Source organism: Galeopterus variegatus, unplaced genomic scaffold (assembly GCF_000696425.1).
Source record: "Galeopterus variegatus unplaced genomic scaffold, G_variegatus-3.0.2 Scaffold2885, whole genome shotgun sequence".
Lineage (NCBI taxonomy): Eukaryota > Metazoa > Chordata > Mammalia > Dermoptera > Cynocephalidae > Galeopterus > Galeopterus variegatus.
In genome coordinates, this window is record NW_007728996.1 from 250,992 (window position 1) to 278,157 (window position 27,166).

Here is a 27,166-nt window from a genome sequence, read left to right on the forward strand (position 1 = left end):
GTTGACTATCAATAGTTGTGTACAATATGCGATGTTCAAATCAGGATAGTGAGCCTATTCATCATTATAACACGCAATCATTCTTTGTGCCCATTGACCAGTTTCTCATCAATTTCTCATTCTCCTCCTTCCCCTTCCCCAGCACTCAGTACTTTGAAATATATTCCCAAGTAAGTTTTATTACTCTCCCCACCTACCCCAATCTAGGGCATTGTTGAACAGATTCAACACACAATTATTTATTTATTTATTCATTTATTTATTGTTTTTTGGTTTTTAGTTTGTTTTTATTTTTTCAATACACTTTTAGACCCAAGTGAAAATATACCTTTCTGCCTAGTAAGGAGTGGTAACTGCAGAAAGATAAGTGATGTTGGAAGTTTGGTGGCAATAGCATGATTGATACAACCATAAGTATACTGTTGTCATTTACAATGTTTCAGGCCACCAGCAAAAATGAATCCTGATGGCTATAAAGAGATTATGTACCTCTGCAAGTGGATAACTTATTTCATTCTAACCACCACCGATGACATTAGGAAGAAAACTGGCAGGCACGAACTGCTGGAAAATGGCTGCAGGTGCCCCAGACTTCACAAACACACAGAGAAAAGTGGAGAAAACTGGCTTTTGCAGATGAAGGGCCTCAGAGGACCTCTGTCGACAGACATCTTATGATTAGAGAAGGATTAAAATGAAAGTAAGCACCTTTGTTGAAATGGTGCCAACAAAATTGGGTCAGTAATCTGAGTGTTTCTTCTTTTGTACGTATGATTGTACCTGAGGTAAGCTACAACGAAGAATGAAAAGATCGGAAAGACAGAGAAGGATAGAGCAGCTTGAGGGTCAGGGGGATATAAGAAGCCTGGGAATACAATATCTACTTCTCCTTTCTCTTCCTTTAGAAACGAAATCAAACCATTTAAGACCTCTTAAAATTCCAGTGAGTAAAAAAAATTATTTTTAAGTGCTAATAAACCTATTCTAGATATCAACAATTTCGAATATTCTGGACCTCATATTTTCCACAGGAATCTGTTTGAATAGGTACCATTCATTAATCTATCACAAAGATTTGATTCTAAGATGCTTTGGTCAAATCTCAGATGGCTGATCAATTCTCTACAAGTTATTTTTTTTCCTCAAGATCTTTCTGTGCCAATGTCTGAAAAGAAACATGTAAAGATTATTCATAAGAAAAAGTAAATTCTTAATCAATAAATTACATAAAATTGACCTAAACTTAGCATAACAGTAACTCTGGGCATTTCTAAATTATATTTTTTAAGTTTTTATAAAAAATATAAATCCAAACAATCGATTGGAACATTTTTGAACAAGAAAATGTTTACAGAAAATAAACATGAAACAAAATAAATCTGATGTATCAAATTAAAACTATATTTTAATATACTTTAATGCTATGTATGTCTTCTATTAAAATAGAGCATGGCAAACAGTGTTCATTTTATAAACAACCAAAGTAAGAGGGTGAAACAATTTTAAATGTTCCCACACAATCTGAAAATAAGTTTCCTATAATTGAATCCAAGGTTTTTGAGATCATAAAAATCTGTTAATAAGAAAGTTTTAGGATCATACAATAAAAGTATAATTTATGCCTATGAAAAACAAAAAGCTTTTAAGCATTATGGTAGTTAACCTCCTTTAGTACACCTCTAATGATAGTTTCAGTCAAGGAAATGTAAGATTAGATATGAATTTCTTTAAATTACTTTGAAATTGTACATATTCTTTTTGAATATAAACTCTCCAGGAACTCAAAAACACTTCACAGATTTATCTCCTGACCTTAGTTTTGTTCATTGTTGCTTTTTTGTTTTTTGCAGAGAGGCAAAGCGCTAGTTCGATGACATGTATGCCAGTAAAACCATTCTTACCAGTAAGTCAAATGATGCTGAACAGAATACATTAGTCAATGATGGCTTACCAACTCCAAAAATTCTATTTCTGTTTGGAGAGCTTCATAAACACTTTCCATGTCATCTTCCTTATAAAGTTCTAATTCTTTTTTAAGTCTGTTTTAAAAGAAAAAGTTATCCTATTAATTCAACAATAAACTGTTCTATCATATATTTTTAAATTATTACACAGAGAGTGGCAGGTTTATAGTTTCTATAACTAGAATTTCAAGTTAAAACTAAAGACTTGGAAATTTTAACTGTCTATAATTCTATAAGGACTGTATAAAAATTTGAGGATAAAACTCCCATAAAGACAATAAGGTAGACTAAATAAATAACAGACATTTAATAATTTCATGGTAATTAAAAGAACAACGTGGTTTAGTGTAAAAAATATACTACTATTAACGAATGACCATGAGGTCTGTGAAGGACAAAACGTAGAAACTATTTCCAGACAAAGAGAGGGAAGAAAGGCCATCTGCAGACTGGGGAAATGAAACATCTATTAGCTTACTATTCATATTTTCACTGAGAATTCTGTTAACAGCTTTTACTTTCAATCTGTCATTTTCCTTGTCTTTGGGTTTGCATGATTTCTGATGAGAAGTCTATTACAATTCTTAACTTCATTCATTTACATGTAATGTGCCTTTTTGTCTTTTTTTTGTCTGCCTTCTTTCATGATTTTCTCTTTATATTTGTTTTTCAGAGGTTTGTATATGATGTGTATAGATGTTTGCTTTTCTTTCTTGCTTTCTTTCTTTCTTTTTAATGCTGCTTGGGGCTCTCTGAGTTTCTTGTAACTGTGATTTGAAGTATTTCATTATTTTTTGTAAAATTCTCTGCCACTATCTCTGACATGTGGAGCAACATGGATAAATTTCAAATGCATTATGCTAAATAATAAAAAGCCAAACCTAAGAAGCCATGTAGGATATTATTCCTTTTATATGACATAGTAGAAAGGCAAAACTAAGAAAAGAAAACAGATCAGGGGCTGGGGTGGATTGCAGGCATTGATGACAAATGGGCTAGTGGGAGTATTTTGGGGTGATCAAAGTATTCCATATCTTGATTGTGATAGTGGTTACATGACAAAGTGTTTGCCAACTCATGGAACTGTATACCAAAAAGCATTAATTTTATTGTATGTATATTATACTTTAATAAGCCTGTCTTTTAAAAAAGGTAATGGTAGGAGTCCAGATTCTTATAACATCACCTAAATGAAAAAGAAAAAAAAATCTCCAATAAGAAAACCAAATAAAACCACCCATAAGCCATACATACAAGCTAACCAAGAAATGGAGGATATTACAAACTTGAAGTTACATGTAAGTAGGGAAATAAACATCTAAATTCAGCTCAAAGCCTACACCAACGCAGAGAGTTAAGCAGCAATGAAATGGAAGAGAAAAGAAAGGGAAAGAGGGCTCAGGGATGATAAAACACAGATTAAATGACCCCCAGAAAGTAAAAGTCCCACACTCTGTGGGAAAACACTTACAGTAAGTCTGAAGCCTCACAGTTGCCAGTAGGCTTCTACAGAATGGGAAGAAGTTTTTAAATTCAATGGCTCTCATAGTTTGGGTAATTATATTCTCTCTTATATTTTTTGATTTAAACACTTTATTTAATCTTTCCTGAGCCCCTAATTTCCATTTTTACTTCCTTCTTGTATTTAAAATGTTATAGCTACTTCCAAGTTTTCTATTTCTCACCCAATAACTGTAGCTGAAATGGAAAAGTTTTTGCTTGGTTTGGTTTGTTTGTTTTATGGAGAAAATTTTTTTAAAAACTACATTAAGAACAAAAAGCAAAAACACTTTTTGAGACCAGATAATCCCAAAACTATAAACATTGGTTTAGAAAATTTAAAAGGTAAAGAAAACAGTCAACTTCTTTTCCTGAAGCAAGTATAACATTAATACCTAAACCCAATAAAGATAGTGCATACATACACACACACATATCCATGAATACTGATGCAAAAATTATAAGTAAAATAATAGCAAAAACAATCCAATACCATGTTAAGTAAATAATAAGCTATGATCAATTAGGATTTATTCCAGGAATAAATGTATGATTCAATATTAGAAATTCATTAGTATAATTGACCATATTAATATTTCCAAGGAGAAAAATAATATGATTATCTTCAGAGGTGCTAGAAGAATCTCTGAAATATTAAAAACTTATCCCTAATAAAAACACTGAATAAAAATCAGAACTAATCGATATTCTTTTCATACAATATAAAATATATATGTCAGTCTTAAAGTAAGTATCTTATTTGCTGGGGGAGCACTACAGTCCATTCTCCTTTAGGATGCCCATTGCCTCTACTAATTTTTATTATTTTGTTGGAGTAACTAGCCATTGAAATGAGCCTAGAGAAAATAATTAGAGGCATAAGAATTTGAGAAAAGAAATAAAGTTACTTCAATTTTCAGGTGATATGACAATATACCTAGAAAACCCAAGAAAATCAATGAGAAAACCAACTCAAACAATAAATAATTTAGAAAGGTAGCAAGATATAAAATTAGCATACAAAAATACGTAGGCTTCATTGTCGTCAATAATAACTAGCATGACTTTTTCTTGGATAGAACATCATAAAAATGTTAATTATCCTCAAGTTAATCAAACTGAATGTGATTCCAATAAAATTACTAACAAGGTTTGTGCCTCCACCCCACCCCCCTGCCCACCCTGGTGCTTAGGCAAATTGATTTTAAAGTTCATATGAAAAAAATAAACATTCAAGAAAAGCTCTTGAATGTTTTTCCTTTCAGGAAAGCCCTGAAAAGGAAAAATAAAGAGGGTGACTAGTCCCACCAGATATTAAATCATACTATTAATCTCATAATTAAAACATGCAATACTGGCATCATAAATAGAGCAGTGGGACACAGTAGAAAACAGAATGAGACTCAAGTACAAATGGACATCTAGTACATGATAAAGATGGCACTTGAAATCACTGAAGAAAAATCATGGACTTTTTAATAAATTGTGTTGGGACAAGTGAATAGTCATTTGCCAATAAATGTAAGTAGATAGTCAAAGCTAAAATTGGATCTGTATTTCAAAGCATATACAAGAATATACTCTAAACAGATCAAAAATGTAAATGTAAAAAAAAAACTATACAAAATGAAAGCATAGGTAAATTTCCTTATAAGCTGGGTGTGGGTAAAGACTTTTTAACCATAGCTTAAAATACAAATGCAATAAAAGAGAAGAATATTAAATTCAATTATGTTTAAAACTTTGCATAGCAAAAAATACTATAAGTCAAAAGATAAATGACAATCTGGAAGAAAATATTTGCCATATATCCAAATAAAGTATTAATCTCATTAATATATAAAGATACTTTCTGGGCCGGCCCAGTGGCACACTGCTACATTGCGCCGCTTGGGAGTGTGGCGGCGCTCCCGCTGAGGGCTCGGATCCCACATACAGACCAGCCGCTCACTGGCTGAGCGAAGGGCGGGAGCAACACTGAGGGTTGCGATACCGTTGCCGGTCCCGGTCCGGTCCGGGCGCGACACTGAGGGTTGCGATCCGTTGCCGGTCACAAAAAAAGACAAAAAGAAAAAACAAACAAACAAACAAACAAAAAAAAAAACAGCAAGATGCAAAATATTATATACAGTGTGTTAATGTTAGCAGAATAGAAAGGAATATAAGAATATATAATCTGTTTATTTTTGCAGAAGAAACACAGAGAGGATAGGATAAACCTTCAGGGAAGAATTATTAGGGGATGATAAGATAATTGAGTGAATAGTTATTGGGGAAAAGGAGATGCACAAGGTCTCAAAAAGTCATCTCACATATCACTTACTAATTATCAATGGAAAACAGTACTTTCCCACAGGAGAAATCTTAACAACAGGATCAAACTTAAGTTACCAATATAGCATTAACTGACAATGAGTGCCTTTTAACATAATGCTGAGAAGGTCATGCTATCACATATATAATATTCTTCAACCTGAATCTAATCTCAATATAATAGACAAATCCAAATTGACAGATATTCTATCAGACAACTGGCCTTGAAACCTCACACACAAAATGTGTCAAGGTCATGAAAGACAAAAAAGCTGAGGAATTGTTCTCGATTAAAGGAGACTAAAGAAAGCATAATTTGTAACCCTTGATTTGACCCTAGATATAAAAGAGAGAGAGAGAAAGAGAGAAAGAGAAGGAGGAAAAGAAAGAGGAAGACAAGAAAGAGATAGAAAGGAAGAGAAAAATACAGGAAAAGGAACTATAAAGAACACTACTAAGATAATAGGGAAAATATGACTATTAGATAACAGTATTGTATCAATCTTAAATTTGTTAAGTGTGTTAATGATATCGTGGTGATATAGAACAACATCCTATTTCTCTGGAGATATGCAGTGAGGTATTTAGGAATAAAATATTATTACATCTGCAGCTTAACCTAAAATGATGTAGCAAGTTAGAGAGAGAAAGAGAGAGAAGAATAAACAGTTTATAGGTGTTCATTGAACTATTATATTTTTTGTAAATTAAAAATTTTTCAAAATAAAACTTGGGGATAAAAAGAACTAAATACGTCCTTCCCCAAATAAGATAATACAATGAACAACTTATGCCATAAATTTGAAAATTTACATGAAACAGACAAATTTCTAGAAAAATATAACTTACTAAATTTATACTAGAAGAGATAGAAAGACTAGATAGTACTATAACTTAAAGAAAATCACATAATTAGTCCAAAAGTTCCTACAAAGAAAATGGTAGAGTTATTTCAGGAATGTAAGGATAGTTTAATATCTGTATATTTATAAATATCACTTCCCATACTAACAGATTAAAGGAGAAAAAAGAAATATGATTTTTCAACATATGCAGAAAAAAATTACATAAAATCAAGACCCATTCATGACCTAAAAAAAAAAAAAAAAAAAAAAAAAAAAAAAAAACTCTAGAAAAAACTCTTAGCAAATCTATACAATAAAAAAAGAATCTAATTTCTCACCTAGGGTCCTTGACAGGAGCTGAGGGCTGCCTCCTATGCCTGGGGTCCTAGGCAGGATCCAAGGGCAGTGCCTTCCACTTGGAAGCAGGCAAGAGAGAACACCCCAGGTCCTAGACAGGAACTGAGGGTAGTACCCCTTGCATGGAAGCAGGCAAGAGAGAACACCAAAAACACCACTTTTGCATGGGTGGCTGACCACAGCCATTGCTACAGCAGTAGCCACAGATACCACTGAGATGGCCCACCAGACTCTTGACTGCATTGACACAAGGAGAGTCATCAGCAGAGACTGGAAAAAGAAGAGGACGTCTGTCTCGTCAAAGCCCACTCCAGAGTAACAGAAGAAGCAACTGCTCTAACAGATGACCAGACAGCAATGTAGAGGCACCAGAAATAGAAAACCCCAAGAAAATAGGACACCACCAAAAGAATACAGTACTTCTCAAATACCAGACCCTATAGAGCAAGAAACCCTTGGATAACTGAAAAGGAATTCTGAGCAACAATCTTAAGGAAACTCAATGACATACGAGAAGACTCAGTTAGACAACATAAGGAAATGAGAAAAAAAGTCCAGGATATGAAGGAGGAAATTTATAAAGAGATTAATACCTTAAAAAGAATGTAGCAGAACTCATGGAACTGAAAAATTCACTCAGTGAAATAAAAAATACAACCAAGAGCTTAAGCAACAGGCTAGAACAAGCAGAAGAAAGAATTTCTGATCTTGAAGATAGGCTTTTTCAAATAACCTGAAAAAAAAAAGGAAAAGAGAATTTTAAAAAATGAAGAAAATCTGAGAGAGGTAGCAGACAACCTTAAGTGCATAAACATTTGAATCATGTGTGTTTCAGAAGGAGAGGAAAAAGGAAAAGGCACAGAAAATCTATTCAACGACATAATAATAAAACTTCAAGGTATAGGGAGAGACATAGAGACTTTCAGATCCAGGAGGCTCAAAGATTCCCAAACAGATTCGATCCAAAAAGATCCTCTCCAAGACACATTATAGTCAAACTGGCAAAGCTCAAAGACAAAGAGAGCATCTTAAAAGAAGCAGGAGAAAACTGTCAAGTCACCTATAAGGGAGGCCCCATCAGACTAACAGCAGACTTCTCAACAGAAACTCTATAGGCCAGAAGAAAATGGAATGATATATTCAAAATACTAACAGAAACAGACTGCTAGGCAAGAATACTATACCCAGCAAGGCTATCCTTCAGAAGTGAGGGAGAAATAGTGTATTTTACAGACAAACAAAAACTGTGGGAGTTCACCAAGCACTGCAAGAAATCTGCAAGGAAGTCCTGCATCTGAAATCCAAAAATGATAATCACTACCATGAATACACAAGAAAGAACAAACCCACTGATAGAACAAAAACAAAAAGGAGAAAGAGAAAGAAACTAAATTTTACCACCACGAAAGGCCATAATGACAATATCATAATGTCTCCACTTTATTTCTGGTCTTAGTAATTTTGGTCTTCCCTCTTTTTTTCTTGGTCAGTCTAGATAAAGGTTTACAAATTTTGTTGATCTTTTTAAAGAATCAACTTTTGATTTTGCTAATTTTCTGTTGTTTTTTAATTTCCTATTTCATATATTTCTATTGTAGCTTTTATAATTTCCTACTTACATTTGGTTTTGGTTTAGTTTAAATTTTCCTATAGGCACTGCATGAGCCCTGCATCCTATAAATTTTGATATCTTGCACTTTGATTTTTAACTCAAAGTACTCTCTAATTTCCCTGTGATTTTTCTTTTCTTTTCTTTTCTTTTTTTTTTTTTGTGACCGGGAAGGGGATCGCAACCCTTGGTGTGGTGTCACCCGCACCGCGCTCAGTCACCAAAATACAAAGTTTGTAGAAGGAAATTTCTAAATTTCCTTCTGTTACTGTGGTCAGAGAACATATTTCCTATGATCTCAGTCTTTTTAAATATATTAAGACTTATTTTGTGGCCAAAAATTTAAAAAAATAAAGTAATGAAAATGAAAATATTTTATAATAGGATAAATCAAAAATGTTGTCCTGATTGAATGCAATGAGAAGAACACAGCATCACTTTTGTGATACTCCTGCCAATGATACATAATCTGAATCTACTAACAAGAAAACATTCAACAAACCGAAATTAAGGAACATTCTATAAAATAACTGGCCTATTATTTTTAAGTGTTAAGATCATGAAAACCAAGGACAGATTAGAGAATGGTTCCCAACTAAAAGAAACATCAAATTAAGGAACATTCTATAAAATAACTGGCCTATTATTTTCAAGTGTTAAGATCATGAAAACCAAGGACAGATTAGAGAATGGTTCCCAACTAAAAGAAACATGATAACTAAATGAACAAGTTGTTCTCAAATGGATTGGGTGGGTAATAATAAAGTGATGTTAATCACATAGTTGTTTTGGCTGTATTATGATATGGAGGACAATGTCATAGCTTGTAGAAAATACCAACTTAAGTTTGTGGGATGGTAGGGAATTGGGTTGGCAATTTACTTTCAAACAATTCAAGCAAAAAAATTTTTTGTACTGTGTTGGCAATTTTTCTGTGAGTTTGAGATTATTTTCCAAATAAAAAGTATGAAAATGTAAAAAAATATATAATTTTTAATAATGAACATACTAATATTTGAGCATCACATATTGTCCACAAATGCTGAGTCAACTCTGTACCCCATAAATATGTATAATCAATTATATTTCAATTAAAAAAACTTTTCCATTAAAAAATATAATTTCTTCAACAAGAAGATTACACGTTAAGTAAACAAAAAAAGAGGGGGGAGCCTCTAGATTAAAAGATATTTTAAAGACAAACCAGCAAGTTGTTAAGTATGGCTATTATTTAGAACCTAATTCAGACAAACTGAAAAAAGAGGCATTTATAGATTATTGGAAATTTGAACACAGATTGGATATTTGATAGTATCAGTGAAGTTCTGTTAATTATTTTATATGTAGCAATGAACTCTACTAATTTTTTTTTGGTTCCTATTTTTTAAAGAGATGTAATAAGATAACATGATGTCTATGATTCATTTCAAAGTAATACAGGAAAAAGGTGAATGGAGATATAGATGAAACAGCACTTGCCATAAATTGACAGATGTTGAAGTTGAGTGATGGGTACATAGGGCTCATCATATTGTTATTTTATTTTGTATGTATTTTAAATCTTCCATAGCTTTTTTTAAAAGAAATAGAGAGTTTAGCAAAGATAGTGGCCATAAAGCCAACATACAAAACTCTGTTATATTTCTATGCACCAGCAATAAACAGAACACATAATCATTAAAAAACAACACCATTTACAACAGCATCTAAAACTACAACCTATCTAAAAATAAAACTCAAAAATGATGTGCAAGATTGATGAGCAGAAAATAGTAAAGTTTTATTAAAAGATACTAAAGAGGACTTAAATAGGTAGAGATATGCTAAGTTTATAGGCAGGAAGTCTTAGTTTAATGAAGATGTAAATTATCCCAACGCTGATGTTAGAATGGGTGGAATTGTAATCAAAATCACAAAAGATTTTCATGGCTATAAGATAATTCAGAAATTTATATAAAAAAAGCAGTGGGCCAAGAATAGCCAAAACACTCTTGATGAAGACAAAAAACAAGGTGTATGGAGGATCCTACCTAATATCAAGACTTATTATAAACTAATAGTAATTAAGTAGTTAAAATTGAATAGTATGCAGTTAATAGTAATTAAGACAGTCTTGAACAGGAATAAACTAATTGACTAAAGGAATAGAATTGAAAGTCCTGAAATATATCCATTAACATACTGATTTTTTTTTGAAAAATAAAAGACATGGCATTGTAGATCAGTACAGGAGGGAGAAACCTTCAATAAATGCTGCTGTGACAGTTTGTAATCTACGTGTAAGAAAATAAAAATGGATCTTACTATACACAAAAACAAAAATAAATTCCAGATAAACTAAGGACTTAAAAGTGAAAGGCAAACCTTAGAAATTATTAGAGAAAATGTAGGAGACTATCCTTCTGATCTTCGGTAAGGAAAGAGTTCTTAAACAAGAAACAAAGATGCTAAACATAAACAGAAATGATTGATAATTTCAACCACAACAAACATAGGAACTCTGTTCAACTAGAACAGCCTAAACGAAACAACAAAAACTCCATAAAATGGGAGAAGATATTTTCAATGCATTAATAGACAAAACCCACAATTACTGAAAGATCAAAAACTAAAAAATTCTTGGGGCCGGCCCGGTGGCGCACTGCTACAGTGCGCCGCTTGGGAGCGCGGTGGCGCTCCCACCGAGGGTTCGGATCCCACATACAGACCGGCTGCTCACTGGCTGAGCGAGGTGCGGGCGCAGCACCGAGGGTTGCGATCCCGTTGCCAGTCCCGGTCCGGTACGGGCGCGACACTAAGGGTTGCGATCCGTTGCCGGTCACGAAAAAAGACAAAAAGGAAAAAAAAAACAAAAACTAAAAAATTCTAGAAATCAGTTAGAAAAAGACAAATTACCCAAACAACCAAGTAGAAAAATAATTAATAAGCATTTTACAGAAAAGGAAATGCGTGGGCCATAAATGTGAAAAGATGCTCAACCTCATAGATAATTAGAGCAATGCAGATTAAGACCACAAAATACCATCTGATGTCTACAAGACTGGCAAAAATTAATAAGTCTCAAAATAAAGTATTGAGGAAGAAATAATGTGCTAATGGGAGTATAAAATAGTTTAATCACTTTGGACAATGTCTGTTGTTATCTTGTGAAGCTCAACATTCATGGCCCCACATTTAGCAATTCCAACAGGCATATATCCTAGAGCAACTCTTGCACATGTGCACCAGCATGTAGACACCAGCACTGCTCATGATAACAAAAAGCTGGAAACAACCCAAATGTCTATTAAAAATAGAAAAAAAATTGTGGTATATTCACACATCTACACTCACCAACATGGGTAGATCTTAGAAACAATGCTGAATAAAAAACAAGTCCCAGACAGTATGATACTATTTTTTTCACAATCCAAAAACAAGCAAAAATAACCAACAGGTTGTTAGGCATGCATATATATGGTATATGGATTTTACAGAAATATATAATGTAAATTTAAATAAATTATATAATGTAATAAAGAATTATATATAAGCAGGAAATGAATCAAATAAGTCTTATAACACACATGAAATACAGTATAGGTCATTAATTACATCTGGAGTAAGGAAGGGAGTACAGGATAAAGGAGGAGCCATAGCTAATGCAAAGTACTGGTAATGTTCTAGTTTAGTTCACAGGTGCTCATCATATTATTATAATTTAGAAATTACAGATAGTTTACATATATTATTTTAAGAGCCACTAGGGAAGAAAAACATAATACTTATAATCAGGATGGATGGGGAAACAATACTCTATACATGTAAAGTTCATTATGTTCTGAACTTTTAAGAAATTAATAGTAAATAGAGGGCCGGCCCAGTGGCGCACTCGGTGGAGTGCAGCGCTTGGGAGCGTGGTGGCGCTCCCGCTGAGGGTTCGGATCCCATATAGAGACCGGTCCACTCACTGGTTGAGCGCGGTGCGGGCGCGACACCGAGGGTTGCGATCCCATTACCGGTCACGAAAAAAGACAAAAAGGAAAAAAAAATAGTAAATAGAAGCTCTAAAGGAATGCTTAATTAGGAAAGAGAACAAGTTATTAATTTCGAGCATTATATGTTTACACAAGCATAAAAACCCTTGTAATAAATATTTTTAAAGAGTAAATTGAGGATTAAACAGAGAGTTACAGTGTACTGTGGATGCTGCTATTACAATGTACCTAAAGCTTCATTTTAATGTATTTAGTTTTTCAAATAAAATTAGAGATCTTTCTTTTACCATACCATCAATACTCGCCCATTCCCTTCTTCAGTTCAAATGGACTACAGATTCTATAAAATGTGTTATGCCCATTAGAGTTGCTTGGCGACCACTCTCCCTTTTAGTTACCTAATAATAAGAATGAGAGACTACTGAAATTAAGGAGGGCATTCACAGCAAATTATAGAAAGTACTTCTCTATTCAGCATATAATCAAGCTGTAGAATTTAGATCCACACTTAAAGATTGCTGTTGCTAGCTTTAAAAGAGAATAGATGATAATGGTATGAATATTAATACATTCACAGCTAGCCAAAGCAATATAACGGTAAGCAGATCTCATGCTTCAGTGCACAGACTGATTGCCTATAGGAGTCAAGAAGGACTTCCCTCACCCACTGCACAATAACTAAGGGCAGTTTTGCACTGGTTATTGGCATCTTTCTCTGAATCATCAAATAATGACCAGAATGGGCCAACACTGCTAGTTAGTTTAGCAAAACTTATGTTCCATGTGTTTTTATGATTTTCTGCATTATCCCAAAATTTTTTTCAGTTACCTCCCAGAGACATAGAAAAACCTTAACAGTGCACTCTTTTTAGCTATAGGACTGTACACACTACTATTTAATTAGAAAGAAGGACAAATTTCATCCAAAGTGCTAGAACCCAAACTCAAATGCTGTTAAAATTTAGGTATATTTCATTCCAGTCTTTAGTTTCTATATAACAGTGATTTTACAATTTTGCTTCGTAGCTTTTTCTTTTGCTTAATGCTATTGTATACACTTCCCCCAGTTAACTACGCATGCCAATTAATACCATTTAAGATAAACATGCAGTAGTCCAAGTGGCTATACCACAGTTAATTTAATCATTCGTATATGGTAGGACATTTCAGTTGTTCTTATTTTTTTCTACCATAAATAACATTACTATGAACACCTTTGTGCAGAAAGCTTCTTCTGTGCTTAGAGTTGTTTTTGTGGGATAGAGCTCACATGTGAAATTATTGGGTCAAATGGCATAAACATTTTTAAGATGTTTACAATAATTTATATATATTAAATTGTACTCCAAATATGTATATGTAATGGGTACTGCTACCAGCAATGAATGAGTTATCTCTGTACCAGAACTTGCCAACTTTGATTATGATCATTTATGAACACCTTTTATAATTTGACAGAAAAAATTATATTCACTGGCTTTAATCTGCATTTCATTGATAAGCAGTATAACTGAATGACCTTGTCTTATTCATCTTGGTATCCCTAGCGACTAGCATAGTGTATGGTACAAGTGGGTATTTAATACATGTTTTCTGGAAAAATGCATGAATAAAAAACAATTGATTTTAGTGTTTTCTTAAGACTTATTTATCAGTTGATTATTTAATAAACTGTTATGTCTTGTTTTTCATAATGACTATAATTTTCTCTCAGTTTACCATTCCATGTTGATGACTATTTGACACATGGAATTTGAAATCTTATATGTTAAATCTATTATTAATCTTGTGTTTTTTGGTTTCCCAAATTACATGAGAAGTTTAATAAGTAGTACTTTCTATTTACTACTAGTATTCTCCACATTAACTCATATGAAATTATTTTAGTGCCATTTAAACAAAACATTACTGTTTTCAAAGTTACATAGGTGGTTCTCTTTTCATATATTATTTATTTCTGAAAGTGGGTTTGAAAGTTGAATGTGTGAAAGGAGAATTATCAATTTTCTAACTATGTTTCCCTCAATACAGGCCACCAGCACACAGATAAGAACCTTCACAGGTGAGTAGGGCTGCTGAGAAAGGCCTGGAAGAGGGAGGGGTCCTACCAGCACCTTCCTTACTTTAAATCCTGGGTTAGTTGGATTAGGCATCACTTTTTGCCACAAATTTTCTGTCATCTTCCCAACCCTCACACCAAAAGGGATTTATTTATAAAGGTAAAAATATGAAAATGAAAAAAGAAAAATGTATTACGATATCAAAGACACCAATGATTTTTTTAAATGATCACACTAATGTTGTATATGGCTTGTATAATAAACAAAATTATTTCAAAATATAGGAGACAAATAGGTACATTTATATTGAAATATAACTTTTAAAATAATTGATTGAGTCTACCACCAAAATTTCCCCTATGTTTACTTAGAAGCTTTAATAACTATAGTATGTGCCAAGGATTCACAAAACAGGGGATCTCTACATAATCAATGCTGTGGAGACACTTCTGTTAGTGAATAAATGATGAAGTTTTACCATAAACGATGCAGAGTCAACAGAAGTATTCAACAAAATACATAGCTAAGAATGATCCTGGAATTAAATAGGATTTTCATTTTTTATAAATGTTAATAAAAGAAAGAGATTATATGGGTTGGGTGCAGATATACAATTATTTGACTAGTACTTTATAGAAACATTAGAAGTGAGATCTTGTTATGCTTTTCCACTTTGAATTAATTCTTGTTGGAAAAAAAGAGCAAATTGTGGACTATTTTCTAAATGCAGCCTGGATAACAATTCCTATTACTCTACTGAACAGAAACACTCATGCAAGTACTTAAATATACATTTATAAAGATGTGTCTAAATATGATTACTTAGAAACTGTCTTGTACATCCATCAATGGTAGAATGATTATATAAATATGGCATCTCCATACAATGGCATTAAAAAAAATGAAGTTGATCAGTACCAACTAATGTGGGAATGTCTACAATATTTTGCTAAGCAATAAAGCAAACTGCAGACCACTAAGTGTAACTTGATGATCCCATTTTGGCTAAACACACACAGACACACATGGATACATGTGCATGTGTAAACACACACATAACAGACATAGAGAAATACATAAACTCTGACAGGATACACACCAAAATTTAATAATGGTCACACCTCAGGCATTGAAGCAGAATGATGAGAGGGGAGACTTTGACACTTTACATCTTTGTAGTGTTTGATATTTTTATTCAATCAACATAACCTACTCTCATAATTTAAATATATATACACATTTGGTAAAATTAAAAATATATACATGTATAAATATGCATATTTATCTGTGTATCTTTTAAAGAGGTTTAAAGCGTTTTCATACCATAATGTGTTTATACCTTATAAATCTGAGGACCACCAATGTCACCTCTATGACCAACTTAACTGGATGACTTTTCCACTGAAGAAGCAACAGCACTGCTTTACTACTTCACACAAATGCATTTGGAGTCTCTCAGTAGCAGGTGTATATTAACTTTTGTGCAGTTTACATTGCAAATATGCTCTTCACAAAATCACACTATCTTTAAGCATTCAGAATGAAATTCTCATGCTGTTGACTTTGCAGATTTATTTCTGAAATAAGCTTCCTGTCACATTAAAGAAGCACAAATATTAGTTATACAATATGTAAAGCCATTCTAGAAAGAAGTTTTGTGAGTAAAGAAAATGCCTGAAACATTTAAAGTTGTCTGTTATGTTACTATGTCATTCTTCAAAAAGTTCATGGAGGATTTGTATTATCTTTTAATTCTATTTTTCCATGAATTTTTTGAATTACCCTTGTATTTGCAGTAAATAAAAAATCATGATGAAGAACTGTATTTTGGTAATCCTGGTGTTTGGTAATAATAAAAAATAGTAGGTTTGGGGAATTTGAAGGGGCCCAATATATAATACTCTTCTTTCCTGAAATCTGCCCAATTAAAAAATAAGGAAGGCAGAAAGGGAGGCAAAAACGTCACATTTTCTATTGATATAGTAGATAATGGAGAATGTAGCTTATATCTGCAGGCAAGGGTTTTCTAATATTTAACCATCTCAGAATTAGACTAACTTAACTCACATTATTTAAGGCAGCACTGTACCCCACAAACTTTCTCTAATGGATTTCTGCCACTATAATACATAAGGAATGGAAAAGCAGAGTAGAACACTCGCAGGCGAAGTTCCAAAGAGACAGGGAAAATGAAGGGGCTGGGTTCCATATGACCTAGTGTATTCTTCCAAACTCACTGATGAGATTGAGTCACTCCTTCCCACCTTAGGATAAGAGAGAGGCCAGGGGGAGGCCAGGAGGATTAAACTAGTAAAGCTTTTTCTACCTTGAAGAAAAAATAAGTAGGGAAAAAAATTCAATTCCAAAGTGGGGCTAGCCCAGTGGTTAGGTTGGAAAACATCATGTCTTTGCAAATAACACTGAAAAAATATAAAGAACTTTTCTTTTTTGCAGTGAAAATTTAATTATATGTAGACTCAATCACTGGAACAGACATTTATTGAACACTCTTTGTCCTTGACTGTGCTAAATGCAGAAACTTAAAGAAAGATGAACAAGAAAGGGAGGGAACATAGAGTATGATTAATGACAACAGAATTGTAAATGAGTTCTCTGTGAACACAGAAAACTTAACAGTAGAGGGAACTTTTATAACGTATTACATTCATTTATTCCTCTATTTATTCAACACCTTCTGTATGCCAAGCTCTGTAGCAAAGTATTTTGCCATAAGTATACAATGGTGAACAAAATCCTTCCTATTAAGCAAAGGGTGGAGACAGATGTTAATAAAATAAACATGTAAACATATAATTACAAAACGGAATATGTGTTAAAAAGGAAAAAATATAGGGTGAGGTTAGGGAAAATAACAGAGGTTACATAATTTAAATCACAGGGAAAGGGGGTTTCTCTGAGGAAACATTTTAAGTGAGAGCTAAGGATGGGATATGTCCCACCAGGTAGGAAATAGGCAGTGACAAACAGGTAATTTCAGGAGAAGAAAAGTCAGATACAAAGGTCTTTAGGTGGAAGAAAGCTTAGAGTGTTTGAGGGAACAAGGTGAAAAGGGGATCACGGTTGAAGACAGCATGAGGGAGGTGGTCAGAAGCCACATTGTGAAGTCATGTAGGACACATTAGGGACTTCAGGTGTCATTATGTTCATTAGGAAGCCACTGAATGACTTAGGAAGGGGAACAACATGATTCAATTTACAATGATTGGAAGGTACAAGAGTGGGTGAGAGGAAAGCAGAGAAGAGATCATTTCTGAAATGTAGGTGAGAGAGGGGGGTGGCTAGAACTTGGGAATGGAAAAGGAATGGACTTAGAAAAGTGGAAATACTCAAGAAGTATTTTAGAGGTAAAAGCAACAAAACTTGGCAATGGATTGGGGTAGGGTGAGAATGGCAAGATTTTGTGAATGTGTCAAAAATGCCTGCTACATTTCTGACTTCAGCAGTACCCAGAAAAAATGACATGTGAGCTGGGCCTTGAAGACTTTATTTTAGTTGAATTTTAGCTGATGGAGAAGAAAGAGAGAAGGGCACAGGGGTGTGAATGCCTGTGGCATCTTCAGAGTATCACAAATCATATTCTGATGCATTAGTAGTGTAGGGTATGCAATAAAAATGCAGGGAGATAGTGGTGAGGTGCAGATTATGAAGGCACTTGAATTTTTCATAAGGGTTTTTGTTTATTTAATCAGGGCATTATCATGTCAGATCTATTTTTATGTTTATATTAGACTGTTGGGGATTCAGAATGGGAGCTTATGAAAGAAGGATTAGGACAAAGATTTGGAAATTTTCTATAGATGATGACTAAAACCACAACCAAATGAGATAGCCCATGGAGAATACATAGTAAGAAGAGAATCAATGATTAACCTTTGGGGAGCCTCTGTATTTAAAAAAGGAAGAAGGAGAAATGAGAAAGAAGCTCAAAAAGCATGAAATCCTCATGGATAGCATGAAATGAAATGAAATCATAATTAGTTACAGCTGATAATTATAGAGCATTTGCTGTGTGCCAAGCACTGTTCTAAGAACTTTATATGCATATTAAACCATTTACTTTTTACTCTAATCTTGTGAAGTAGGAACTATTGTTAACCTCATTTTATAGATGTGGAGACTAAGCCATAGACAACTTAAATTGCTCATCTAAGGTCACTAACCTAGTACTATAAGTAGCAGAGCTGGGATTCAAAAGGATTTACAATCTTAACCATTATGCTTACTGCCTCTCAAGACTCTGATCTTCATCATTTCTGTCCTCTCCAGACTGTATGAAAAAACTAGCTCAATCACAGTTATACAACACTTTTGGGAGGCTTCTGATGAATTAACCCAACCTCTGCCTTAAGCGTTAATCATGGCAACAGTCTACAAGTGAGCTGCTTTAATGTGTGTTAGTTAATGACCCCACACTCTTCAAAATATGTTTTAAATGAAAAAATACCTTGATGTTTATAAGTAGAAAAAGATCCCCTAAATTATAGATCATCAAGTTACTGTGAATATAAAGTACTGGATCTTTACATTAACGGATAACATCAAGACAGAATCCAACAAATACCTTAAACGTGGCAGATTAACTTTTAAGAATATAAACCATAATCATTATAAAAGAATTTCAATAATACAGACAAAATAAAGCATGTTTTAAAATTTTCAAATTACTAAAAGTAGAAACAATAAGCTCATAGAGATGAGCTAATATTAAAGTTTTCTTCAGCAATTGCTTTCTTAATTGGTTAAATTTTAATAAAAGTAGAAGTATAATTATAATAACCTTAAAATAAAAACTGGTTATGAACTGGAGATTTTGCCGCCCCTCACCCCTGCCCCAGGGGACATCTGACAATGTCTGAAGACATTTTTGGTTGTCACAACTGGGGGCTGGGGTGCTTCTGGCTTCTAACGGGTAGAAGTCAGGAATGCTACTAAAATATTACAATGCAATGGACAGCCCCCAAAAGCAAAGAATAATGTGGCCCCAAATGTCAGCAGTGCCAGATGCAACTATTATGGAATTTAGTATATATTTGAACACACAGATGACAAAGACTATTGTATTACAAAATCTAAGGATAAAATCAACTTCATTTTGTCCTTCATGATGAAACTAAATAAATGTCATATTATTTCTTGCCATCATTAGCTTCTTGCTATTGCACTAAATATAAGACTGATGGACTTCTTTCCTAAAATCTTTACACTCAGTACTTTGACTCTGTTCTTCACACTTGGGAAAACTTCTATGGAGCATACTAATAAGAAAAATAAATACACATAAAAAAGAATTAAAAGTGGGAATTGATAAATATTGGCATTTCATTTAAAACCTGCTAACATGCAATGAATAAACTAGGTGCATGAACTGATTTTTTTTTCTATCTAAATGTCTTCTGTCACCACTTATAAAGGAAAAAGCACTCTAACAGACTTTGTGTGTTTAATTTTAACACAGGGCAAATTTTTATGACTGAGTGATAAACCCACAAAACTGGAGTTCATATTGGAAGTCGTTACACTACTCACTATTATGATACCAGTGGGCATTACCATTTTTAAAAGTGTAAAAAAAAAAAATCAATGAGCAGATTGTCATTATAGAAACTCATTCTGCATCACACATATCACCCAAGAGATTGATATTTTATGCTTATAAAACTTAACATAAAATTAAATTGCAAATATTTTCTCACCATCTACTAAAATTATGGCCTAAGGCAATACACTGCTAATATGAGGCATTTGTTCAGGTTTAGTGGACATATTTCCTATATGATTTATGTGAAGGAAGACTTCATTTACTTCTTCACAGATTCAATAATGAGGTTTCTTTTCTTATATTAATCCTAGAAAGTGTAGGAAATTCTTAAAATCAAGCCAGCAAATATAACAGTGAATTATTAATAATAGTCAAATTAAAAAGTTTGAAATCTTTCCTCCTTGTGTTTATGACTATGTCGTTTCAAATATCAGCCATTCCTTCATTATCCAAATGCATAGAAAGCATCTAAATACCTCATGCAGAAAATACATTTTCATTCTTTAGGAACAAAACCATAGTAACAAATTTCAAGTAAAATAGTAGATTATGATTTTTCAACCCTGGAATATAGAAAGATTAAAAATAATTTTAGTCATTCCCCCCCAAAAAGTTAGGTATGACAGAAGGGAAAGCTGTCTTATCCACTGGGATATGAATAACACTGAGTCCGTGAAGCGTAAGAAAAGATCAAATTGATTTCACTATTATTAATCCAATGCATCGTGAACTTATTGTGTAGTACTTTCTAGCCAGTGAAATGTTTGTTTATTAGCATGTTTCAGTATACACAAAGCAGGAAATAATGTCTTCATCTGGAACTTAAAAATAAAAATCTTTATGCTGAAATCTATTTAAATAGAAAAATCACCAGATTTTATACCCAAAGTATAACAGGCGACTCTCACCTTAAGCATTCAGCATCATTTTGAGGCCTTTCACTGATTTTAAGTTTTTCTGCCTCTAGGTATTTGGTAGTACAAATAGCTTCATTCTCTTCATCTTCAAAAACTAAACAATCAAGAAAATTCTTAAAATCTTTAAAATATTAAACATACAGTATATTTTCATTCACCTAAGAATAATACTCTAATTGATGGTGCTTGCATATAAAATGTACATGCTAATAATTTTTATTTTCTACTTTAATATAGCAATTAAAGGCACAAAAAAGATCCTAGCAAAATTTTTGACATTAAAAATACAAGATCTAACACTGATTGATTCAGTGTCCTTTTTTGTACCAATAACACTGTAACCTAACAGGTTAATACATTTTGAAGGAAGAGTATGACCCTATCATGTGTATACAACTATATTTAGCAGCAAAATAAACTAACTCATGAAAGTAATACCTTTAAGTTTTCTCTGAAGAGTAAACAATTCTTCTATCAATTCACTCTTCTGTTTTTGAAGTTCGTTTAAGTGCCCACTATCATGTTCCATTGATTTCATTTCTAGAAACAAATAAGATAGTATCAAAAAACTAAAATAATTAGGAATAAGTTTAACCAAGGAGGTAAATATCTGCACACTGAAAACTGTAAAACATTGATAAAAGAAACTGAAGAAGACACAAATAAATGGAAAAATATCCCATGTTCATGGATCAGAATTATTAATATTGTTAAAATGTCCATACTATCCAAAACAAAATACAGATTCAATGCAATCCCCATCAAAATTCCAATGACATTCTTCACAGGAAGAGAAAAAAATCTCTAAAAAAAATCTAGAAACAAATAGACAAACAAATAAAAAACATATTTTAAGTATTTGGGCTTTGCCTTAAAAATTTCAGCAATTACAAACTTTTTCTTATGTAGTAAATATTTAAGTAGCATATGGTCAATTCTAAGCCCCCATTGACTTCCCTTGACCTCCTAGAAACTGTTTTTAATAAACTAACCAGCACTCATTAATCACCAACTAGATACAACAGTGTAAGTTAGTTGATGGTTCGGCTACCAAAAGAGAATTCAAAATACGTAGTATCACTAAGTAAAAAAAACTTCTTAACAATATATTAACAAAACTTCATCTTTCATAACTAAAGCATACAGTAGTCTCCCCTTATCTATGGTTTCGATTTCTGCAGTTGTTACCTGTGGTCAAAGGCAGTCCAAAAATAGTAAATGGAAAATTCCTGAAATAAGCAATTAGTAAGTTTTAGATTATGTGCCATTCTTAGTGTGATGAAATCTCACATTGTCCAGCTCCATCCTGCCCAAGACGAGAATCATCACTTTGTCCAGCATAACTATGATATGTTACCCAACTGTTAGTCACTCACTAGCCATTTTGGTTATCAGATCGACAAATCACAAGAAGTAGAAGGGTGATTATTGTACAATAAAATATTTTGAGAGGAAGAGAGAGACCACATTCCCATAACTATTACTACAGTATATTGTTATAATTATTCTATTTTATTATTAGTTATTGTTGTTAATCTCATACTGTGCCTAATTTAAAAGTTAAACTTTATCATAGGTAGTACGTACAGGAAAAAACAGTATATGTGGTGTTCAGTACTATCGTGGTTTCAGTCATCCACTGCAGGTCCTGGATCATAGCCCCCATGGAGAAGGGGAAATTACTGTATTTTAAATGACATTGCATAGTACTCACTACATGGCTAGAAGCTTTGGGTTTTGCTAATGTTGTTGCCTTTATATAAAATTTCCTATCTGTCTTTATTCCCACAACAAACTCCAATTCACATTTTAAGACTCATCTCCTAATTTTTCAAATACTTTTTTCTCTTCAGCTACAATCTTCTGGGACTCCAATTACACATATATTAGATTGCTTGATGTTGTTTCTCAGGCCTCTGAGGAGATTTTTAGTTTTTTTGAAGTCTTTTATTTCCCTCTCTGTTTTAGTTTTTAATGCTCTCTCTTCAAATTCACTGATCTTTTTTTTATAATTGGTTATGTTTATTCATGAGATACAAAGCTGATTGTCACCCCTTGTGCCCAAGATGTGAAGGCCAGATCCATACTGGCAGCATGCACCTTACCACAAATTGTGTTTGTACCCCGTGTACCCCACCCAATTATCCCCTCCCTCCCTCCTCCTCACCTTTTCCCCCTCACTCTGCTTTGTATTCCAAGGTATGTTCTCTCCTTCTGCAAGTCCAACGCACTACTGTGGACTTTCTTTCCTTCCTTCTTTCTCTCTTAGCTCCCACTTATGAGTGAGTACATGCGGTATTTATACCTCTGTGCTTTGCTTATTTCACTCAACAGAAGTTTCTCCAGGCTCATCCGTGTTGTTGCAAATGGGAGTATTTTATTCTTTTTTATAGCAGAGCAGTATTCCATGGTGTATATATACCACATTTTCCTTATCCAATCATCCATCGGTGGACATTTAGATTGGTTCCATGTCTTGGCTATTGTAAACATAGCTGTGATGAACATGGGAGTACAGGTATCCTTTCGACATGATGATTTCCATTTCTCTGGGTATATACCCAGAAGAGGGATTGCCGGATCATATGGAAGATCTATCTGTAGTTGTTTGAAACCTCCATACTGTTTTCCATAGTGGTTGTACTAATTTACAGTCCCACCAACAGTGCAGGAGCATTCGCTTCTCTCCACACCCTTGCCAGCATTTGTTATTCACCGTCTTTTTGATTGTAGTCAGTCTAACTGGGGTGAGATGGTATCTCAATGTAGTTTTAATTTGCATTTCCCTGATGGCTAGTGCTCAAATTCACTGATCTTTTCTTCTGATCTGCTGTTATTCTCTTCCAGGAAATTTTTCATATCAGATTTTGTATTTTCTAAACTCTAGAGTGCCTTTGGTTCTTTTTACAGAACAATGTTTTATTGAGATATAATTCACATACCATATAACTCACCCTCGTAAGGTATATAATTCAATGGATTTTAGTATATTCACAGATTTTTGCATCCATTCCCACTATATAATTTTGAAACATTTCACGACCCCAGAAACTCCATACCCATTAGCAGTCACTCCCAATTTCTCCCTGCTCCTCCAACCCAAGGCAACCACTAATCTGCTTTCTGTTTATATGGATTTCCCTATTCTGTGCATTTCACAAACATAGAACCATAAATATGGTCTTTTGTATCTGGCTTATTTTACTTAGCATAATTATTTCAAGGACCATCCATGTTGCAGCATGTACCAGTGTTTAATTCCTTTTTATGCTTGAATAAAATTCCATTGTATAGATATACCACATTTTGTTTTTGAATTCATCAGTTGATAGACATTTAAGTTATTTCCACTTTGTGGCTACTATGAATAATACTGCTATGAACATTCATGTATAAGTTCTTGTGTGTTTGTATGTTTTCAATTCTCTTAAATACCTAGGAGTGTAATTGCTGTATTATATGGTAACTCTAGGTTTACTGTTTTGAGAAACAGCCAAACTGTTTTCCAAAGCAACTGCACCATTTTACATTCCTACGAGCAATACACAAGTTTTCAAATTCCTTTGTATCCTTGCCATCACTATTATTGTTCACCATTACTATAGCCACACAAGTGGTATATCACTGTGGTTTTTAGTTCTTTAATTTCCTTCAACAATGTTTTTTGCAGTTTTTAGTGTACAAGTCTTGCCCTTTTGTTGAATATATTCCTAAGTATCTTTTTGTTGTTGCTGCTATTGTAAACAGATGTTTCCTTAAATTGATTTACAAATTGTTCATTGCTAATATATAGAAATATAATTTTTTTGTGTGTATTTATCTTATATCCTCTAGCCTTGCTCTAATAGTTTTCTTGTAGATTCCTTAGGATTTTCTATATACAAGATCGTGGTGTCTTTGAATAGAGAGAGTTTTACTTCTCCCTTTCCAACTTGGATATCTTTTATTTCTTTTTCTTGCCTGATTGCCTCATCTAAAACCTCCAATGCAGTGTTGAATAAAAGCGGTAAGAGTGGATATCCTTGCTTTGTGTCTGATCTTAGGTGGGAAACTTTTTTTCTTTCACAATTAAGAATGACATTTGCTATGGGTTTTCAGTAGATGCCCTTTAACAGGCTAAGGAAAGTTCCTTATATCCCTAGTTTATTGAGTGTTTTTATAATGAAAGGGTGTTGGATCTTGTCAAATGCCTTTTCTATGTCTTTTGTTATTTTTTATATCTTCCACTTAGTTCATTATGGTTCACATTCTTGAGTATACTTGTAATATTTATAAAAGCAGTTTTAAATTCTCTTTCTCCTAATTGCATCATCTCTGTCACTTCTGGGTAGGTTTCTTTTTTTTTTTTTTTTTTTTAAAGATGACCGGTAAGGGGATCTTAACCCTTGACTTGGTGTTGTCAGCACCACGCTCAGCCAGTGAGCGAACCGGCCATCCCTATGTGGGATCCGAACCCGGGGCCTTGGTGTTATCAGCACCGCACTCTCCCGAGTGAGCCACGGGCTGGCCCTATTGACTCCATCTCCTCCTTGATATAAGTTATAATTTGTTCTTTCTTCACATGTCTAGTGACTTTTGACTGGATACCAGACATTGTATTTATTACTTTATTGAATGTTTGAATTTTGCTATCTTTAAGCATATTGATGTTTGTTGTAGCAGGTAGTTAAGTTACATATGAATCAGCTTCATACCTTGTTCTAACATTTTTTTTTAGGGTGGATCTGGAAGAGCATTTATTCTGAGGCTAATTTAATCCTACTTTTAAGGCAGGACTCTTCTGTTTAATAAAGTCTTCCTATTATGAAAAGATGGAGCATGAATGTCTCCCAGTCCCATGTGAGCTCTTAGAATTGTTCACCTTATTGCTCCTCAGTAGTTTTTCTTTACTCAGCTTAGTGAAGTCTCCCCTATGTATGCACATGTTAATAAACAGCTAAAAACTCAGAGACCTCTATATAAATTTTTGCAGCTTTTTCAACGTGTAGACCTGTCCTCTCAAGTACATGTCCTAAAAATTCTCGTTGACTTAATCTCCTTGAACTTCAATATTTGTGTCTTCAATCAGTCCAACCAGTTTGCACTTCTTAAGTTCCTCCTCCCAGGACTACTGTCCAAAAATTGCACCCAGGTAGAAAGCTGGGGCAACCACAGGGCTTACTTTATTTGTTTCCCTTCTCTGAAGGATCACAGTCCTATACTGTCTCTTGTCCTCACTATCTAAAATTATCTCCTGTCTCTAATTGTTTGTGGTAGGAGGGAAAAATTCCATAAAATTACTCCTTCATGATCATAAATGAAAGTTCTCCACATAATATTTAAATTATCCTTTTATTTGTCTCTCTTCCACATTATACCATAAGCCCCTTGAAAACAGAAACTTGCCTCATTCATATTTAAACTTCAATTCTTGTACAGTGCCTGGTATAGTATATACAAAGCACAAAGTGTGTTGAAATAACTAAATTAAAATAAATCACATAATTGCCTTTAAAGATTTTTGATTATTCACAATGTTTTTGTCTATTAGTGTAAATAATTAAAAGTGGACAATTCTATGAAAAGAAAATTAATAGACTCACATTTGTTCTTCTGCTCCTTTAATGGATTAAATTTAAAAATATAAACATAACTACATGCTTATAAGTGAGGTATTCCAAGATACCATAACAATCTTTAAAAGATTAAAAAAGATACAATATTTTATTCACTAGTTGATTTATCAGACATTCTATGATAAAATACCTTTGTAAAACTTAGGCAAGATTGATGGAGAAATTTTGGATTTAAATTTTCCTGAGACAGAGGATATGTTATTTTTCTTAGTTCTGACCATCTATGCTAAATGGAAAGGCATAGTCTGAAGACTGATTCTTCAAAGAAAAATAGAGCAAATGTGCCAATTCCTTATGAAACTCACAGAATTGAAAGAATAAACACTGTCTTTGTGGTTATAACTTTCCCCCCCACTTTTACATTGCCTCATTTTTACTGTATTGTTATTTTTATTTACAGCTTTATTGAGGTATAACTGATCTAGTGATCCCCTTTTAATTTCTTCCAC

General features: G+C 33.4%; 1 protein-coding gene across 1 annotated transcript; it reads right to left on the reverse strand.

Annotated features, from left to right (window-relative positions):
- Positions 1–348: 348 nt before the first annotated feature.
- CCDC172 (coiled-coil domain containing 172) lies at positions 349–24,699 on the reverse strand. The gene is made up of 5 exons (XM_008583317.1): positions 24,639–24,699; positions 21,541–21,642; positions 21,094–21,196; positions 1,952–2,039; positions 349–1,165 (listed from the first exon to the last, which is right to left on the reverse strand). Exons 1-5 carry the CDS (start codon positions 24,697–24,699, stop codon positions 1,130–1,132), a joined length of 390 nt encoding a protein of 129 aa, XP_008581539.1. The 3' UTR covers positions 349–1,129.
- Between the last annotated feature and the right edge of the window lie 2,467 nt (positions 24,700–27,166).

What these genes read in the sequence shown, in the direction of transcription:
- CCDC172 (XM_008583317.1), bottom strand. Translation starts at nt 24,699, where the DNA reads ATGGTGAACAATAATAGTGATGGCAAGGATACAAAGGAATTTGAAAAC. An exon ending in TGAAAACTTGTGTATTGCTC is followed by an intron (nt 21,643 to 24,638) that starts GTAGGAATGTAA and finishes ATTTGTTTCTAG; the next exon opens with AAATGAAATCAATGGAACAT. An exon ending in TCTTCAGAGAAAACTTAAAG is followed by an intron (nt 21,197 to 21,540) that starts GTATTACTTTCA and finishes TTGATTGTTTAG; the next exon opens with TTTTTGAAGATGAAGAGAAT.